We start from the raw sequence: 20,849 nt of genomic DNA, 5'->3' as shown, positions 1-20,849 counted from the left end.
AATCCAGTGATGCCCCGTCAATCGCTATGCTTAAAATAGAGCATCCACCAGTCTGTTGTGGTGTGGTATTAATAGGATTAATAGAAGGGGGGAGTATATTGATCTCAAGAACTTTGAGATCATCTTTTTGTCATTGGAAAGAAGTCCAGTCTGCTAGTCTAACCAAATTTGGCTACTTCTATCCAAGTTCCTAGTTTTCTGTGCAGTAACTGAAAATGATTTCCAGTTTTCCTTGCTACCTGACAGAAAAACCTTCCAAGTGTAACAGTTTAAGTTTAGTTTTATGAGGATTGGACACAGCTACTTTTAGACTTGTTTTAAACTGGAAGAGGCGCTTAAATTATGCAGGACATGTGCTGAGTAGCTCTTGCACTATTTTTTATATGTTCAGGAGACCCATTTACTAGGAGTAGGCACTTAATCTAAAAAATAGGTCAGTTGTCATGCATAGATGTTGAAATGAACCATATAAAGCTCCTATTGGCTCTTATAAAAAAAATTAGTGTATCTGCTAGTAAGTGTAAAGTGATAACAGCCTGAAGACTTGTTTCAATACAAATAATCTTTTCCTTGCTTGACAGGAAAATCTTCACTGACGATTCAGTTTGTGGAAGGACAGTTTGTTGATTCATATGATCCAACCATAGAGAACAGTAAGTAAAATAACTGACAAGCTGCTCTTCTGTACCTAACTAACTTTTATTAGAAGCCACTGTGGTTATACATATTACTTATGTGGACATTTGCATATTAACATTAAAGCTCATTAATTAACTGTTAAGTTTTACTACTCTCTTAAACCAATGTGTACCAAGCTTACAGCATTGCAACCTGGAAATCAATGTGTGCATATTTCTTCAAACAGCTAAACTGTCTTTTAACACTAAGTGAAGGAAAACCTAATCAATCTGGCTAAAATGCATCTCCTTGTATTATATGTATGTTGTTGGACATTTGCTTCCCCTAATATAGTCAGGGCACTTCAGATTAAGCATGTCATACCTACATGAAAATGTGCCACTATATACAAGTGTTCCAAAGGCTCAAACATCTCATTTGATCAGTATATCCAGACAAACACAAAGCCAGCAGTACTAGTCGGAGCAAGTGACTCTCTTAGAAGATAGTCATGGGGTGGCCATGATAACATGATAGTCTTTTAATTTACTCATTTCCAGCTGCTTGATAACAAGCCTGGTACACAACCAGCTTGCTGCAAATACTGACTTGTCAAGTGTCTTTTTTTCTCTTAGCAGTTTTTTTAATATTGGTGCCTTTGTGAATAGCTAGCATAGCGGGTAAGTAAAGATATATTTTTAGTATACTAAAGACACTGCCAAGAGCAACAAGTCACTTCAGAAGCAAATTACCTGGTATTTGTTACAATCCAACCACCTCTTTCTGAGCTAGCAGTGTTCATAAAGTACTCGAGCAGCTGTGGTGCTAGGCTGAGTAACTTGATCATATTGGCTCGCTTTAATCATGTGGCAAATAAAACTTTGATTTCATGATTGGAACCCTGGAGTTTATGTATTTTAATGACTTCTGAAATGCAATGGTAGCACACATTTTTACTGTTCCAGACTTGTGCAGTAGGATGCTAAGCTCTCTGATACTTTGGAATTTTGAAGTAATCGGCAGAACAAGGTTTCCTTTGGGTATATATGGTAATAATTACACATCGGTAGCTATCAAGATAGTTTACTCAGGATTGTTTTATTGCTTAGAAATCAAACTCAAATGCTACTTCTTGAAGAAGCTCTAAATTTGCTTTAGCAAGTCAGGGTCGATAATTTGCCTCTTGACCTGAATGATCCGTTAGTCCTTATACAGGTGTCTGTAATATTAACACTTCCCATCATCCATTTTTACTTTGTTAGAATTATAAATAAGGCTTGTTTTGAATTGAAGTTGCTAACAAAATATTGGGGAATAAGTTTCTGTATTTTAAATCTTAATACCTGTTGGGACAGCTTATTTTTTCACTATGCTATATAAATGCAAAATATTTAAAGTAATCTTAGTTTTATGCAGGTATATGGGAATGAACAGAGCTTGAGGGACACGGGGTCAAAGTCTCTCCAAAATACTAAGTCTGTATCTTGTTTTAGGATTTTGACACCTTAGTACAAGATTGGCTTGTTTCATCCTTCACAAGCTCTTGTCCACAGAAAGCTATTGCTGCTAGTAACTCTGTAGTTCGATATCTCGCACTGGTAGTGTTTCTTAACTATATGAAAATACACTCGAGGCGAATTCTGTGCTTAATTGACTCTTGTAGTCTGCACTGCTTACTTGATCTGAACTCTAAACATTGAGCATGTCATGGCCATGGAAACTTTGTTGGGCTGGAGTGTCTTGAAAAGACTTAACTTTTCACTTGATTTCTTACTTGTTTGGAAAACAAACAGCGTTATTCATTTGGTGTAATTCTTGCGATCTGTGGCATGGCTGGAGGAATTTGCTTTCTGAAAGGCAGGGAAATGAAGGGCCCTCCTTGCATCAGAACACCTTGCTGGGAAAGGAAGCATTGAAAGCGTAAAAGATGTGCCCTGAGGCTCAAAACCATAGGTAGCGTGTCCCATCCTTAAGCCCTGTAGGGTCTGATAGAGAGAATTTTAAAAACGCTCCTGTGAAGAATGGAGAAGATAATACTTTCAAATTTGCCACTCAAATTGAAAATATATTGAAGGTATATATTTTTAAGACAGACGTGTGAAACTAGTTTTGATGGGATTAGTATAAACTCATTCTTTTGACTTAAGTTCTTAATGTTTTTAAAATGCTTTTTCTAAATCCAAATCTTTTGATCAGTCCAGTCTTCTGACACTCGCAGCTGTATGTTTCTGATTATGTGCAGGGGTGTAAGAGACAAAGTATGTAATCAACTCTTGTTTTCCTAGCTTCTAATTGCAAATCTGGTTGACAGTGCTGGCAAAAGGGATCAAGAAGTCCAGGTTGCTATACTAGAGGTGGTATTGGAGAATGTTGCATTTTTCCAGTGCTTTATAGCAAGTTATAAAACCTTTTCAGTTTCATCTAGTGATTGGGTCTGCTTTTGTGTCACAAAACTTGGAAGTGAAAAAAATATAGGTTAAAGAATAGTTTGGCTTATGTGATTTCTGGTTTGTCTCCAGAAAATTGTTACTGACAATTTATTATAGTGTTCTACCAGTACTGATGAAAGGGTAGAAAACTACAGTACTGCTGGTAGCTTGATCTTCATAACTTTTGTCTTCAGATAATAAAACTTGCACAAAAAATTAATTCTAAAGCTAAATTGTATAGAAGGCAAGCTATAGTTAAGCTCTTACAGAAACAAGTTCCATAGCATATAAGCCTTGAACGGTAGGAGTAAGACGTAATATTCTAGTAGTGTCATTGTTCCAGTGTAAAAATCTCTGCTTTCTTTGAAAGCGCTAAAGGGAAAATAAGCTGCATCAGATTTCACTTAATTGAATTTTGTTAGTCAATACTGCTTCACTGCTGCATTTTCCTTTGCTTATATTACATTAGAACCAGAAAAGTTAGTTTATTTAGGAAGCATGTTGAATTCAGTTGCTTCTGCTAAAGTTGTGTAGCCTGTAGCGTTTTGTGGCAGCAGCGGAGGTGAGTGTTAATTGCTTAGCAAAATAGAATTTCCCTTTCTGAGTGTCCCAACAGGAGGGACGCCATGATGGCTGGCTGTTCTTCAGACAGGTTGAGAAACTAGTGGAACAATTACTTGCAGAGTGTTGGAAAGAGAAGGAAGATCCTTGCAGAGCAGGAATGTGTGGAGGGAGTCTGTGTGGATGCTGAGCTGGACAGGGCTCTGAAGGCAGATTAGCTCAGAGGAGCTAAGACCAGAACAATTTAGAACTCAAATTTTACTGGAACAAAAACTAGAATCCTAATTTGGAACTTGAAGCAAATAGGTCAGAAGGAATAGATAATGAAGATGTGCATGTAACTCCCCTCTACCCACATCTTTGCAGAGATGTCTTTGTTTATCATTAATTCAGTGACTTTGTGTTGCAGGAAAGTGGACTTGACTGCCTGAGTCTCAAAAATGTTTCCTTCAGCTCCTCTGAGGCCTGCCTGGCTGCTTTCTGCTTTTCCTTGCAGTTTTGGAGAGGTGTCTAGCACTGTGCCGCAGCTCCATGGCCTTCCTTTCTCCCCTCAACAGGCTCAGAAGCTCTTTAGAGGGACAGAAGCTCTTTAGAGGGAACAGTCTTCCCCCAAGGGCTTCCTGCCTCCCTCCATGTTTTTTAATGCAATTGTGAGGAGAAGCATATTGGAAAGGGGAAGGGGGCTGGAGGCACCCTAGTAGCTGTGGAGGGGATACCTATAGGATTAGATGGGTCTGCTAGTAGAAGCATCTTTAAGGCTAAACTTGTTCCATGCATGTCATGGCACGTGCACTGGAAGGGTAAAGTATGCTTCTTTGCAGGAGTTGCTGATGAACAGCCTTCTCAATGGGTTGAGATGAGACTTCTGAGAAAAATGAAAAATAGCTGTGTTACATTACACATTTCGGTGTTGTAAAAGATGTCCTGGCAGATTAGTGACAGGCACTGGCTTTGGAATGAAGACAAGTAGAAAGAGATGCAGAAGGTGGTAACCGAGGAAGCCTTCTGAGGTGGTTGTATTTAGCTACCAGCCAGTAGCTCTATGTGAATCATGTTGCACCATGCTCGTACTGTTACTCAGTAGCACTATTGATCTAAAAGCCTGCATTCCTATGCCTGGTACTGATTTTTTTTTTTTTAGCACAATGGCTTATTTTCACAGCAGCTGTCATTTGAGTTGCATATGCAAATCGTTTCATTCATGTTAGTCTAGTTGAAATATACTTGATCTTAGGGCAACGATGATCAGCAGCTGATGGAGTTGCTGCGTAAGTTACACTTCTGCTGAGCTGTAGCATCATTCAGGGCTGCACTCTGCAAGTAATTTTACCAGAACTTTCACTAATGGCAAAGTGGCTTTAGTTTCTTTGCAATGCAGCTGTTGACTGCTGTATCCTCAACTGTACGCGTATATCTGTTTGGTGCTGTGCTGTTCACTGCAGCACCAAACTCTCCCAAGATTCAGCAATGCATCAGAACTAGGAACAATTGTAGGTGAAGGTGGGGATTGCAGCTTTCTTCATACAGCTACACTCGAGTTATGTATTGTAAGCTGTGAGCATGTCCTGTTCTGAGATCTGTGTGCTTTGTGGAGCTAAAACAGGCTTTATCCACACTTCAGTTGATAAGCAGCGTTTTGCAGATGCTCACGTTACGACTAGCGTTGCAGAGATTGTTCAGGTCTGCTGAAATCTGTCCTCGGCATACCAGGAAGAGCCATACTGTGCCACGATCGTATTATCAGTTGTGTTTGTCTTGCTCATAGGCACAGCAGAAGGCAATGTGTCCCAGGATGACAGGCGATGGAATTGGAAGTGAAGACTTCCTCTGTATCAAGGGGACCTGTGGATCATTAATCACATTTAATACAGCTGCAGGTTTTTCCCAAGATTAAATTCTTACCAGGAATATTTTTTAAAAGCTTCAGCAAAGAAACGGGAGTCATTAATTATGACTGCATCAAAGCAGATTTGTGTTCTTGCAGTGGGCTGTTCCAATGCTGCAAGCCTCGGCACTGAACAGTTCTCCTCACCCAGTCTGTGGTGACTCCTCCACTGTTTCCCTTCCCCTGGCTCTGTCACACTCTGCTTCCGGTACTGATGATGATGTCTTTGATGGGTCTATTCTAGCCTTCCAGAATAGTTTGAAAAAGCTGCCATCTGTCTCTGTCTCTCTTTAAATATTAACTCCATGGCGTTCTTGAAGCTACTTTGATTGCAGAGTGCTTTGATGTGTATGTGAAGTGTCAAGAGACTAGAGAGAGGCTGTTATGTTTAATATACCTGTTAATGCAGTATGTCTCCAGATGAGTCTGTTTTCCCTCTGACTTGAAGCAGTGATACTGTATATAGCAACGCTGCTTGTTAACATCTGCTCAAACAAACAGTTGCTTCTGTTCCCACCACAGTATTCATCCAAGGCAAAGAGCTGTTGTGGATTCTTGCTTCATAACCCTAAAATTCTGTGCAGTGATGACAACAGCATCCAGACAGTGACTTGAGAGAAACTTGGCGTGCATGTGTGCTAAAGCAGCTTTCTTAGGGGATAGGGTAAGGTAGGAGCTTTATTTCAAATTGCACTTGTCAGTATTGTAATGGGAATTGTAGGTATGCTTTACACGGTTTATTTAGACATTCTGCATTAGTTTGGCTTTGCTGTTTGAATTGCTCCTATTTTTTAAAAAGGGTGCTTTGATTTACTAGCTGGGTTGAAACTGCCAGTTTCAGGTATTTCAGCCCACTGTTGTCAAGAGAATATTCACATTGTGGAGACTTGACAGGGCAACGAGCATTGTCAAGGAGGAGGAATATTGGTGAACTTCAGCTTGTAGGAGACCCTGTACAAAACCCAGAAGGTGTAGGGAGGAGACCACACAGCAGGATCAAAAATGTTCAGCTTTGCAGCTTTGGGAAGCTGTTGGACAACTTAGAGTATGATGAACAGGTCACTGCAGCATTAGCTATTTCCCGGCTCATTGCTGCAATGAAAAAATGAAGCTTCTTAGGACTTGTTAGTGTTTGGGAAAACCACTTCAACCAGAGAACAACTGAAACTTTACTCAATGTGTCAGTACTGTCCAGTAATTGTGTCTTGAGTGCAACGCAAAGGCCAAAGTGAAGATACAAAGCCAGGTTTGTGTGCTCTCGTTGGTACACGTAGTGCTTAGTAGTACATTATTCCTACAAGAGCTGTGATGCTGTTTGCTTTTGCAGTCGCATAACACAAACATTGAGTAAGATTCCTCAGCTCACAGCGTGTTGACATTTCATGAATCCAAGGAAGAGAAGCAATTCTCATCGCTTCCACGGATTGAATGTACTTTCTGACTGAGGACTAGATAGACTGGTAGCAACACGGTGAGCTTCTAGCTAAATTCTCATTATGTAGGTTTAGAATATTTGTAAGTTAGGCTGTGTGTGGTTTAGCCCCCAAAGATTTTTTTTAATCCAGATCATTTATCTCATGGTATTTACATTTAGGAAATTGATATTGCTAATCTGCTTGGAAACTGAGGAAAATGTCTTATAAGTTCAAAGTTAGCTTTGATGCTAATTATATTTAAGTATCTTGTGTTACCACAAATTACAGTTGCCTGGAAGTCTCTTAGAAATGCATGTAAAAACCCTTTTTACTCTTTCCTTTTAAGTAAGTAAAGGAGAAACTGCTGCATCCAATGTGAGAATCTTCTGAAATTTTAAATTTTAAACTAAATTTCTGAGTTTTGTTATCTGCAATACGCTGGTTAAGAGTACAGCCACCTGATCTAGCTTTTTACTGCTACTTTAAAGCCTATAACTAAAGTTCTCTTCTGCAGTGCTTTGGCAGACAATGGCATAGCTGACTTCTGATCCCTTCCTTATGTATAATTCTGACATATTTATGTACTTCTTGTTTGTTCTAGCTTTTACAAAACTGATCACGGTAAATGGCCAAGAATATCATCTTCAGCTGGTTGACACTGCTGGCCAAGTAAGTTCTCTTTCTTCCTTTGAATCTTCAGAATTAAGACAACAGGTATTCATACTCCTGTAGAGCTAAGTTGGTAGCAGGAGTATGTCAAAGGTGAAGGTTAGTTTAAGTGATTCTGCCTTGCCATTTAGTCACCAAAGAGCAATGTTGCTGTAGTGTTTATTTAAAGACTTTGTTGCTTGGGGTTTTTTCCTCCTGTCAATTGAATGTATGCCTAAAAAAGTGAAGATGGAACTGCCTTAACTCTGATGTACAAAAAGTTCATAAGTAGCTTGCTTGATATTTATGGACTAAACTAGCAGTCGTGCTTCAGATGGAAAATGTCACTTCAGTAAGCCATGGAGAAGTTTTTTGTGACGCTTTCTTACTTGTATACTCCAGCTACACCACCGTGACTGGTATCTGTGAAATAGTTGTGGGGAGTAGACAGAAATGTGTATAGGTGGTACTTAGTGGGCTACCAATGAACTAGTGCAGTTTGTTTACGTTTTTAGGTAAGTGATGATTCATGCATGTTTCTGAGCCTTCACATAATGACAAGGAGTGCAAGGAGGAGAGAGTGAACATGTGTTGGGTAGCATGGTCAGTAGCTTCATGAAGTACAGGTGTTCATTATATAGTGCTGCTTGGCTGAACTTGCATTGCATATTCTGTGCACAGGAGTGCTCTGTCTTTTGAAAGACTTTATATTAGGAAAAAACAGAACAGCAACTGTTAACCCCCCTGTATTTTTATCCTAAGGTTTTTATTGCTTACGTATTCTTACCTTCTGGGAGTTCTGATATTATGCCTTTGGGTTTTTCTAAACTATGAGTAGGGTTAAACAATGTTAGTGTTGTAAAATATGCTGCCGATACTTAAGACTTTAAAGTTTGCTCATAGCTGTGCGACTATTCAGAAGGGTTGTAACCTTCTAGGTATGTTTGATCATTTTCTTTGAAGAGGCCTGTATGACTTAAGAATAACTGTGCTGTATTTATGTGGTGTCAGCTTGTAATCAGCAATACCATATCCACTTATCACTTCAGACACCTCTGACAGGTTATTAGAAACACAATACTGGCAACATCTGCTGGGGCAAGATGTTTGATGGGGAATACTCTGCAGAGGAGAGTGAGGTTGAGACATGGGTAGGCTGAAAAGTGTGAGCAGCAGAGCAAGCTCCATAGGTTTCAGTTGGTGCCACTGTAAGTGTGCTTGCCATACATCTCCAGTTGGAACATAGTGATAAAAATAAAATTCTCTTTGAGGAAGTAATGGCCACCTGGGAAGACAGTGTAACTTCACCAGCAAGATAGCTCTACTGCTGAGGTTTGTTTTTAGGGTTGATGTAATGTTGTACAGTATAGTAAAACCAAAATAACTTCTTTCCCAGCCTGTGGGATTTGATTTTTCCTGTGAACGACTTGGACTTTGAGTGCTGGTTCACAAGGTTAGAGGGGAAAGTTGATGTTGGGTTATGGAAGGTGTGGCTTGAACAGATTTCTTTCTCAAGTCATTCTTGCTTAATGATCCATAGGGAGTCCTCATGTATACAGCATAGCGAGGATTATATTGTAGATTTGTTACATACTTGAAAACTTGTCTATGACTTGAAAAGTTACAGCTACATTGTTTTATCACTTGTGGGTCAAGTTAAGAACTGCCAAGTTCCAGGAAGCATAGCAGCTTTTCTTCCTTCTCCTAACAAGCTAAAAATTAAATAATGAATTAGAAACAGCTGAGGTTAGGGCACTTACTTTTCTTGGTACTCCTCTTCTGTTCCATGCCTCTCTACCTTTCATGGTTATCTATTCAGATTGTGTAGTTCAGTTGAACAGGAGTCTTGGTTGCAGGCTCACAGAGGAGGAGTGCAAAGGGAAATATTACCTAACACTGAATTCCATCTGGGGCGATCCTGAGAAGTTCCGAGTAAAGTCAAACAAGTACAGAGTTGCACTTTCACCTGTTTTACGCGCAGACTAGCTCAGATCCCTTCTGTGTTGATTTTAGGATTACACAGACAAGTGAAGTGGCAGTTTGGAATTTCAGTGAAGATGGGAGATTGCGTGTAGCAATAAAGGCAAATAACAGCATCTTTTGTCAAGTGTTATTCTTTCAAATTTTTTTGGCTGAATTTGGGAAGTTGATTTATAAAGGGTTTTTTCTCATATGCCAGTTAAGGAAGTTTGATTCCTTTTTGGCTGTCTAGATTTAAGCTGTGTGATTCAATTGCACTGCTCCATCTGTTCAGTCATGGCAGTATACAGAGTGGTTATGTGATCTTAAGCTAAAGTTAACATCTTAAGAAGCATAGGTTTAAAAATTTGAGAACTCATACATTAGGAAGTATGTCTCTTGTCGAAATGTATATGTTTCCTGGGAACATCTATTAGAACAATTTAGATTCTTAACATGGGATTCATAGTACTTGTATAGCATTTCCTGCAATATGTCAGTTTGTCTCCTTCACCTATTCGGTCAGTTCCTTCTCTACACAGGGAATAAATTCAGTGATTAAATTTCTGGATTGTTTTTGTTTGTTTTTTTTAATTAAATGTTTGTCATGTAATATAAACTTCTAGTTGTCGTAAAGCAACTAATTAACTATATTTCTTGCGTCTACAGTTGATAAGCATTAGTTAGTTGGTCAGCCACAGTTACTTGCTTCCTAACAGATCCCTTATGTAATTTGGATGTGATCAGTGCCACTTGAAATTAGGAACTGCTAGATCCTGTTGTCAGCTGTTGAAATTAGGAATTTGAATTGTATCACTAACAAGATAAGAGACGTAATTGCTAATTAGTGGTAGGACAGAGTAGATGTCTTGTACTAATGTAAACTGATAATTAAGCAGGGTAAGAGGATTGGGGGTAGCTTTAGCTGATTCCCTCAGTCTTAGAGGGAATAAACCAAAAAGGCTGTAGAATAGATTTTTAGAGTGTACACCCTGACTCAGCTTTCTCTTAATTTGGTAAAGAATCCACATTTGGTATTATGATGAAAAAACATAATTCTGAAAGTACTACCTATGCAAAATGGTCCTGCACCTCATGTCTTACAAATAGACCACCTTAACTGCTGGTGATCTGCTAGCATCAAGTTCTGAACCGTGGCAGTAAGTAATTTTAAATGCAATATTCCTTCTACAGGATGAATACTCCATATTTCCTCAGACGTACTCCATAGACATCAATGGCTACATTCTTGTTTATTCAGTCACGTCAATAAAAAGGTAATAAAATCTGTTGTGTTCTTCTGGTTCATATATTAACCAGATATGTTCTGGGTTCAGCTCCTGCGTTTGCTGTGTTTTCTTTATATGTGTTTAATTCATTGAATCCCCCTCTCCTGTAGAAGTATAGTAGAAATAAAAATTAATGGGTCTTCAGAAATTTGCCTTCAAATCCAAATGTCACAGATACTTTTCTGTATCTGTACTAATATGCAAGGTACTGTGTAAGAAACAAGATGGTACTGAGCTACATTGTTTTGAGGTGTAAGTAAAAGTACATAGAATGATTTCAAGAATAAATGGAGTTCATTGCTCTAGCATCAGATACAAAGGTGGACTTAAATATGGACCGAAAGGGCACCGCTTGTTTATGTGAAGTACCCAATTAGTTTCTAGATTGGTCCCTCAGCCTTGTAGCTCGCTGCAGTACTCGGATTTCTTTCACTTCTTGTCTTGGATTGTTGTGATTAACCATCAGAAACTTTCATGTAAATAGCAATATATCAATATATGACTTCTGGCCTGTAGACTCACTCTTGCCATGCTGCAGCAAATACGTTATTTGAAAAATTTCCCAGAGTACGTATTTCATCCTCACTGTTGGCTGTAGTCCATTCTGAAATGAGGACAGAGTCCATCGCAGGTGGAGTCATTTACTTGCAAGAAGCATCTCAGCCTTCATAAGGTTTTGTCATCTTCCATTATTTTGTCCTTTCCATCTGTTTGTCTTGCTTTGTTTAAATATGAGTCAATGTTGAATAGGTCTTAATTTTTTAGTATTGTACAGCATCTTGTTATGACAGCCAAAATAATCCTGGGTTTTTTTGGGTTTTTTTTTTTGTTTGTTTGTTTGAGTAAAATGATGAAGATCTTAGGCCTTTCTCTCCAAGTAGAAGTGAAAATTATGCTACCCTTCTGCTTGCAAGGAAGCTGATCAGCTGTTTTACAAGTGCTGAAGCATTCTGTGTCTCTTCCTCTGAAGCAGGCAAAGCTGGTCATCTCAAGTGCTCTTTAGTAGACCATCATAAAGTACAGATAAAACAACTTGCCTTTTGGCTCTTCTGTGCTTCTCAAAGAAAGGATATGGTCTGGCTATAAATTTCTGTTGCTTGCAAGGTCTTCAATGTTGAACAGGTTTTGGCAGTCCTTCATTCTTGATTTCCATCTTTAGTTCTGAAATAGTGAAGGGCAAGCACGTGTGATCTGGTGGAGATGCAAACAGATGTTAGGCTTTCATGTGTGTCTAGAAATACTAAACTACCTAACTCCTTTTTTTAATCAGAGCTTCATTGTTGGTGATGAATAACTTCTATGAAATACGACTTAGTGTTCTCAGCCTTTAGTAGAAAATCCTCCAATTCTAAAGCGAAGAGAAAAATGTTCATTGGTAAGTGGCACTGTGAGGAGAAAATGTCTTTGACTATAATCAGCAGAGATCCTTGGAGGCTTCTGCAGCTTGTGCTGTGCCCTGGTTGGCAGCTAAAGGACATGCTCTTTTTCAGCTACTGCAGTTGTTGCCTCATAATGTTGTGAGCTTAGCAGCCCAAATAGAGAAATGAAAATCTGTTTTCTGTGGTAGCATTAAATCAGTTAAAATAGAAACCAAATTATGGTGAAAATACTAGCAGAACAAGGTATATTAAGACTGTAAGTAGATAGTATTTCCATCAGTATTTTAGTCTTAATCTGTTTATTCTAAGTTTTTTGCTCCTTCCTTTAAATTTCAAAGTATTAGTGATGCTGTCTTGTTCAATTCCTCAGGTTCTGTATCAAGACAGTGTTAGGCAATAGGGAAGATCTTCCACAGTACTCTGCTAGCTTAGATGACTTGCCCAGGTAATCAAATTATAGTCACCATCTGTCTTAACTTAGTCAAAGTGTGTATAGTGATCTGAGTGTTGATCCAGCAGGGGTGAGAGCTTCAACAGCAAACTTCATAGAAATGCTTTTTTAAAATTATCATCTTCTCTGCTAACCTCCAGTGGGAAGTTTAAATGGGACTTGAGTAAATGCTGACACCCTACATTTTTCATATTCCCAGGCTCTCAGCAGCAAGGTTACTGGAAGGCTTTTGCTCTAGTTCAGCTTAATTAAATTCCAATTTTGTATATTGCTAGGTTCCATGATTTTGTGTAACACGTTTATCTGACAGCTAGTAATTTTTTGTCGTATTTCGCACGTTGAACTGTTTGCTTAACCCTATTTTGCTTGTCACAACTGGAAAGGATGTCTTACGGTCTCCAGATCTCATGCTGTTTCACGAACTTCGTTTGATGATGTTCTCTTTTGATTGGTCAATATCTGTCTCAAACTCTGCCTCTGCTCCTTCTGGCCTTATTAATTTGGAAAGCTTTCTGGAGCGTCAAATTGATCTGGTCAAGCCAATTTCATTCTTGGCAACTTGTTTCTGTGGGTTTAAATAGCACTTCTCTTTTGTTTTCCACCTTGATCTATTAACAAAGATCAGCTCTTTATTCTTAGTCTTTGTACTAAAAACAGAGCTTGTGAACTATACTAGATAAGCAGATACACAGAGCTGGGAAACGAAGAGCCTGAGTTGAACACTTAGTGTTCTGCACTGGAACCTCAGGTGAGAGCTCGCCACGGTGTTGTGCCATGGCATGGCTTTTTCTAGCTGTGCTGGGAACGGCAGGCCTAACAGTGGAAAGGAAACAGTGATTGTATTGTATTAGTGATTCAGTTATCCTGTGGCTAGTACATTAGGTCTTTCCTGTTGCTTCAGACTGAGAAACAGTTTTGTGGTCTGTAGCAGAATTTTTTGTAGTATTTTTATTCCTCTTTCAGTTCGCAGGGTCATCTAGTTCTGTATGTAGCAACACCTCTCAACTTCATCACAACCAAGCTCCATTTAACTCTTCTTTTTGAAATAATTATAAGAATGAAAGTCCAAGACAAGTTCTCAAGACCTGAATTTCACTAATATCTTTTCAGCATAAGCTCTTTGTAACCCTAAAGTCCTTTCACTGGTTACATAAAAATGTGGAATCTGTAGTATCATACTTAAGTTACTAATATTAAGTTGTGCCAGACTAAGTCAACGCTTTTGTTTGCAAAGAACTCATTTTTGAGATAGGATGTACTAAAACTCTTCGCTGAACGTGGAGAAGCATTGTGTTCTACCCAGTCTTGAAAACTATTGCTGAAGTCAGACAAATCAACCTACTTGACAGAAATTCCTTCTAAATATTGTAGCAGTTTTTTGTTCCAGAAGTGAGAAGCTTTAATGATTCAGATAGCTTGAATAGTGTTTTTAGGCACCAGTTCTTTGAGAGCTCCGAGTTGGAAGTGTGTTTGAGTGTTGCTCTAAGAGTTTTAAATTCTAATTGAAATGCAGTGCATGTCAAGACACTGCCTGTAGCTAACAGCCTTGGAAGCTGGAAAAGTTTCAGTCACTTTTTTGGTGCGTAGTTGTGTGCCTCATCTGTGTGGCCTGTGCCCCTCTCTTGAAACAAATCTGAATTGTGCACTTCATGTACCAGCATTTTTTCCATAATGTAATTAGAGGAGCACAACATCTGCTCTTCAACCCCACTTACAGCTTGTCCTCAAAAGTACTAAATGTCAAATGCAGTGGATTTTGTTAGTGAGGTTTTTGGCTTCTTGGCATTTCACAGTACTGCTTCTTACCTCTCAGCACGCAAACTTTACGTACATGGTAGGTGAACAGACAAGAAATGTTCGAATAACCACTGTTTCTATACCATCTTGCAGATCAATTTACTCACTTTCCATAGGAAATTTAGAAGAATTTAGTCTTCTTTTGGCTTTCACATAAATAAAACTAAAGAATTCTGTATGAGCTGTGTGTTAATTTAAAAAATAATGTACACTGGAAATGGAGTATGCTTAACTAATTACTTTTTCTTTGAAACTGTTTTAATTTGACATGCTCATCCAGAGTTGTTGGACTCCAGCAGTTAAATATCTTGCTGCAGATACAAACCAGATGGGAGGTGGGAGGTGCTTTTAGTGATCCTATGTTAGATGCATCAGTCCTGGGTAATGTTACTTATTTCTGTAAGTATCCTAGCTGGGGAGGCTCTAACAACAGGCATAGACTAGTCTTTGCTGCTTCTGGGACCATTTTGTCTGTTGTACACAAATGGGCAAAGCTTGCAGCATCTTTGTAGTTCTGCCATTGTACATAGAGTAAGTTTTAAACACAGCAACCTACATATGCATTTAATTGCTTGTGTATTGGGTATTAAGGATAAACATTGGAGTGCATGTGTGACTTCATCCCTTTATTTTGCAGTTTTGAAGTGATAAAAGTTATCCATGGCAAGTTATTGGATATGGTGGGAAAAGTCCAGTAAGTAGTGACACTTTCATCTCATTTCATTGCAGGCATGTTACTAGTACTTTGTTCAGTATACTATAACTGTTCTGAAGTTCTGAACTTTCTTTCACAGAATACCCATTATGCTGGTTGGAAATAAAAAAGACCTGCATATGGAACGGTATGTGAACTCCAGTATGTGCGAAATACAAGACAGCAGTCTGTGGCTGCAGTGCGCTAGTTTTCTTGGCTTTCTGTAACTAAAATCAAGTTGTAGGTTAAAATAAGGTACTGGCAAAGGAATTGTGTCCAGAATGTGAACTAGGAGCCGTGAACTTTTGTTGTAATACTGACTTTTGCTATAAGGTTCCAGGGAAGGCCATTCAACACTTTTTGTTTTTTTCAAAACAAGTAACAGAAGTGTATTTTTCACAACTGTAAAATACCGGATGATATTACAGATTATGAAAACAAAGCAATACTTTGGGATACTGCTCTTTGAGTCGCACAGCAGTTTTACCTGGCCCAGTAGTGTATTTGACAGCAGCCAAAAGCAAATGCTGGGATCAGACTTCAGAAGACATTCCTATTACATGCATTTATGTGTTTCAGAACTCTGAGGACTTTCCTGAAGTATGAAATTCCAATTCTTTTTCAAGTTATAAGGAAACATACTTTTTCTCTTTGGTCAGGGTGATCAGCTATGAAGAAGGGAAAGCTTTAGCAGAATCCTGGAATGCAGCTTTCTTGGAATCTTCTGCTAAAGAAAATCAGGTAATGGATTTAAGATTATTCGAATAGCAATGTAATGGAATGACTCATAGTTTCACTTAATAAAGGAAGCTAAAATGTTTGTGTGTACTTCGCAGATACTTTGTGTAGATGGTTGGAAACAAAATGGCTGTCTGCATTCAGGTTTATGTGTACAAGTTTTTCCATGCAACTGTAAAAGGAAGGAGAAAGTGAAGAACTGAAAGTTAAGCTTAGAATGAATCATAGAATGGTTTGGGTTGGAAAGGACCTTAAAGATCATCTAGTTCCACCCCCCCTGCCATGGGCTGGGACACCTTCCACTAGACCAGGTTGCTTAAAGCTCCATTCAGTCTGGCCTTGAACACTTCCAGGGAAAGGGCCTCCTCAACTTCTCTGGGCAACCTGTTCCAGTGCCTCACCACCCTCATAGTGAAGAATTTCTTCCTTATATCTAATGTAAATTTATCCTCTTTCAGTTTTTAAAACCATTAGCTCTTGTCCTGTCACTACATAGCCTTGTAAAAAGTTTTCTTGTAGGCCCCCTTTAAATACTAGAAGGCTGCAATAAGGCCTTTCCCGAGCCTTACCTTCTCTTCACTCACCAGTGCGGCACTGGTGAGGCCACACCTTGAATAACGTGTTCAGTTTTGGGCCCCTCACTACAACAAGGACGTTGAGGTGCTGGAGTATGTCCAAAGAAGGGCAACAAAGCTGGTGAGGGGTCTGGAGGAGTCTTACAAGGAGCAGCTGAGGGAACTGGGGTTGTTCAGTCTGGAGAAGAGGAGGCTGAGGGCAGACCTTACCACTCTCTACAACTACCTGAAAGGGGGTTGTGGTGACGAGGGTGTTGGTCTCTTCTCCCAACTAACTAGTGATAGGACGAGAAGAAATGGCCTCAAGTTGCACTAAGGGAGGTTTAGACTAGATATTAGGAAAAATTTCTTTACAGAGAGAGTGGTCAAGCATTGGAACAGGCTGCCCAGGGAGGTGGTGGAGTCACCATCTCTGGAAGTGTTCAAAAAAGGTGTGGATGTGGCGCTTCAGGACATGGTTTAGTGAGCATGGTGGCGTTGGGTTAACGGTTGGACTTGATGATCTTGAAGGTCCTTTCTGACCTTAATGATTCTGTGATTCTCCAGGCTGAACAAGCCCAATTCTCTCAGCCTGTCCTCATAGGAGAGGTGTTCTGTCCCTCTGAGCATTTTATGGCCTCCTTTGGATTTGCTCCAACAGGTCCATGTCTTTCCTGTGCTGAGAGCTCCAGAACTGGACGTAGAACTCCAGGTTGGGGGGGTCTCACTTGAGCGGAGTAGAGGGGCAGAATCCTCTCCCTCGACCTGCTGGCCACGGTGCTTTTGGATGCAGCCCAGGATACAGTTGGCTGCCTGGGCTGCCGAGCGCACATTGCTGGCTCATGTCCAGCTTCTCATCAGTCAGCACCTCTAAGTCCTTCTCCTCAGGGCTGCTCTCACTGGACATAGCAGAATGGTTAGTGACAACTAAAACTTATAGCGGGTGGAAGAGGGTTTGTGATCTGCTGCAGTTACCTTAAATAGGAGGTCATTGCCTTTGGAGAGGAGTGAGTTGGTATAAGGGGACAAACCTCATGTTTTAAGGTGCTAGGCAAGGCTGGGTTTCTCTAATGTGGGGGTTAATAATTTCGTGGGTCCATGGAAAACAAACAAGCAGACAAAAAAAACCTCCAGAAGAGTGTGAGGCTGTCATATACTACTGCGATACAGCTGTAGTAAATTTGCACCATCTGACCCAATGCAACCTGCACACATTTACACTTGTTGGTTTCCTATCACAGAAAGAAACTGATTAATTATATGTTAAATAGCATCTTGTTCTTGGTTGCTATAACTAACTTTTCTTTAAAATGCCTCCTCAATACGTTCTAGTATTTGAATTTGTTCCTGTGGCTGTTAAGAATACTTTTGTTATTGATTTGACACCTTGCTTATCTGAGCTGCAAGACCTTCCTAGTTTGGGCTTGAAGTAATGGGTAACAGCTGTGGACTGGGGCGGGGGGGTATGTCTTTTTCCTCTCTGTGTTTTGGTCTTTCCTCCCTGTTCCTTCTGTGTTTTTTTTCTATAGGTCTCAACATTGTCAAAGCTTTTGCTCTTTTGAAAATACAGACATATGATAAGGTCAAAAGGACATTGTCAGGCTTGTTTTAAATGAATGAGTCCTTATGCAGAAGAAAAGCTTACATTGTCTCATTTAACTTAGTGTATCACATCCTTGGCCTCCTTGATAACATCAGCACAATCAAAAGGGCAATCCTATAGGTAGGACAGGACCTGTTGAAAGCAGCCTTTCTTTCCCTCTCCCCCATCCCCAAAAGCAAAACAAATAGCTTTTGTCAGATGTCAGTTGTCAGCAATTCTGTGAGGTACTTGAGTAAAGATGGATTTTCCCTGGAAGAAAAACTTGGAGGTTTTTTTTTTTTTTTTACAGATAACACTTGGAGTTAGTTTATCAGTACTTTTGTTTCTGGCTAAGACTTGCATTAACTCTGTCAAAATTGGGCATAATGAAAGCATGAAATTTCTCAGTATCTTCTCTGTACTGCTGGAGAGTTTCAAACGCATACCCAAGGAAACTAAAGTGTAAAAAATAAGTTAAAAGCATCTGATCTCCCCCTCCCCCCCCCCTTTATTTTAAACTACTTAATGCTTCTGGATTAGGCAAAACTATTGCCTGTACCCTTTTTCTTTTGGCATGTGTTCTCAGTGTGTAACAGTGTAGCAATTCATATCTGGCAGAATATCTTACTGATAAAGGCTATATTTATGCAAAGAAGCTACAAGCTTCATATGATGCTTGGCATGTCTCGCATGTTGCTGTACTAACAAAGTCCTATTGACTGCTGTGTATTTGTGTCTGTTCCTTGGTCTTAGACTGTATTAAATTATGCTGCCAGCTGAAATTTGTATAGCAAACTTTGTAGCTTTTCAGGGAAATGGAAATCACAATTGCATGTCAAATATTCAAAAGTCTGTACAGTCCTGTGCAAATTCTTCAAAAATTCAGAAGTTGTATTCATTCTTGCTGTCAAAGGTCTTCTTACCAGGACTTCCTTTCAGGAGGATCCCTCAGACTAGCAGTCATGGGTCACTGTAAATTCTGTCCCTCTGGAGTCAGATGCAGGTTGTTAAACAGGTGCTTGAACACAATTCCTCCTTCATGCCTCTTACTTAATACACTTGGTAAATTTGCCTGGCCTCAGAAGTTTGGGAGATCATATATCACTTCTGAGATGGGTGCCTGCAGCATGTGACCATCTTTCAGGCTCTCTGGCATGCTTCCTTTGGAGGCTTGGGATGTACAGAAGAAAGTGTGGAGGAGCCTGAAACTGGAGCGGCTGCCTTTAGTCTTCTTGCACGTGGTTGCATGGGAGTGCTCACCTCTGAAGAGGTGGAAGATTGAGCTTTGAGAGCAAAGTGTGGTGTCTAGAGCTGTGAGCTGCTAGGGGGAACAAGAGACACCAGGCGTTGTAGCATCCCTTCCTATGAGTTAGACCAGGAGCACTTCTGAACTCATGCAGTTTTCTCCTCCAAATCCTAATTTGACAGGATCAAGACAGCTGATACATAGACCTCTATCGAGACAGGGTATCTTCTCTTACTCTGAAAATGTCTCTGTTTTGGGGGGGGAGAGGGTTTATTTTGAACTGCTTTGGATCCTGCTTCACAGAAAGCTAATTGATGCTTAAAGGGATGGGCTGGACTGGATTGTGAAGTTAGAGCTTAAGAACTTCAGCAGAGAGCCCAAACCTTCCTGGCTGGAGGGGGCGGGAAGTCTGTTAATCCTTTCTCTCTGAAACCTAGCTATCTGTATTTGGTGGATGTGGAGCAATCTGGTATTGTGGTCTGAAATTGGTTTGGTACATGACGTTTTTCACAGCAGGAAGGAGAGTAGGTCTCCTACACGGTTAGACCAAACTCGATCAACTATATGGTCTATCCTTCATAACAGCTCTGTTTGCAAGGAACTGCTGAAACCAGGGAAGGTATTCCCTTGTAACAGGTTCTCATAAGAAAGGCTCCTTTCCCCCTGAAAGGGGGTGGGAGAGCCTTGACTCCTCTTTCTTCCTGCTTTGGCTAAAAAAAAACCAAAATCCACAACCTTTTTGGAGCATCTGTGAGAGTCCTAGGAGCATGGCACTACTATATTGGGCAACTGAAGTAGATTAACATAAGGAAACTAGTCCTGTTCTGCCAGGAGTTACCAAAAGATACCACATTCCAGTAAAGGGCATGACTATAGAATAGATGGAAACCAAGAGAGGCAAAAGTCAAAGCTGCAGTGAGAATAAATGGTAGCAGCTGGCAGGAGTTCCCAAGGTCAAATATATTTGAGGCTATGTATTGGCTCCTCCAGACAAGGGTGACCTTGTAGGACTTTCAGAGGAGCGTGCGTATCAGCAACATATCAGTTATCTAAGGAAATCCCTAGGTTTTGAGAAGGCAATTCAGAGACTCAGTGGAGAAGATCTCTTTTAGATTACTGCTGGACTATTACTGTCATACCTACTCAAGCTGCTTAACTATTACCAGATATGTTGAACTGCTTTGGCTAACTTCAGGAATGTTGAGCCTTAATCCTAGTACAATAAAGCGGTAACTGTTTGAAATATAACCAGCATCCAAATTGGTCTTAGCTCATAGCTTCAACTGGATTTAACTTTTACTGGAAGAATTTAGGGAGTAACAAGCAGCCAGACTGTGTTCATCCAGTTACCCAAAATTGAATAGATAAACTTGTTTCAGAAGGGGCAAGGAAGTAACAAAAAAAAAAAAAATCTACTTGTAGGGGGTTGACCCTGGCTGGACACCAGGTGCCCACCTAAGGTGCTCTATCACCCCCTTCCTCAGCTGGGCAGGGGAGAGAAAATATAACGAAAGGCTCATGGGTCAAGATCAAGACAGGGAGAGATCACTCACCAGTTACTGTCACTAGCAATACAGACTCGACTTGGGGAAAATTAATTTAGT

General features: G+C 39.9%; 1 protein-coding gene across 1 annotated transcript; it reads left to right on the top strand.

Moving 5' to 3' along the window:
• Positions 1 to 581: 581 nt before the first annotated feature.
• Positions 582 to 15,893, top strand: RHEB (Ras homolog enriched in brain; the record flags this gene model as incomplete). The annotated part of the gene is made up of 6 exons (XM_010287205.1): positions 582 to 653; positions 7,510 to 7,577; positions 10,710 to 10,792; positions 15,069 to 15,125; positions 15,226 to 15,273; positions 15,785 to 15,893. Coding segments are annotated over 6 exons (437 nt in total), but the record flags the coding sequence as incomplete, so codon positions are not given.
• Between the last annotated feature and the right edge of the window lie 4,956 nt (positions 15,894 to 20,849).

Source organism: Phaethon lepturus, unplaced genomic scaffold (assembly GCF_000687285.1).
Source record: "Phaethon lepturus isolate BGI_N335 unplaced genomic scaffold, ASM68728v1 scaffold6625, whole genome shotgun sequence".
NCBI lineage: Eukaryota > Metazoa > Chordata > Aves > Phaethontiformes > Phaethontidae > Phaethon > Phaethon lepturus.
Note: the sequence above shows the minus strand (reverse complement) of the source record. Positions and strands in the feature narration are given on the sequence as shown.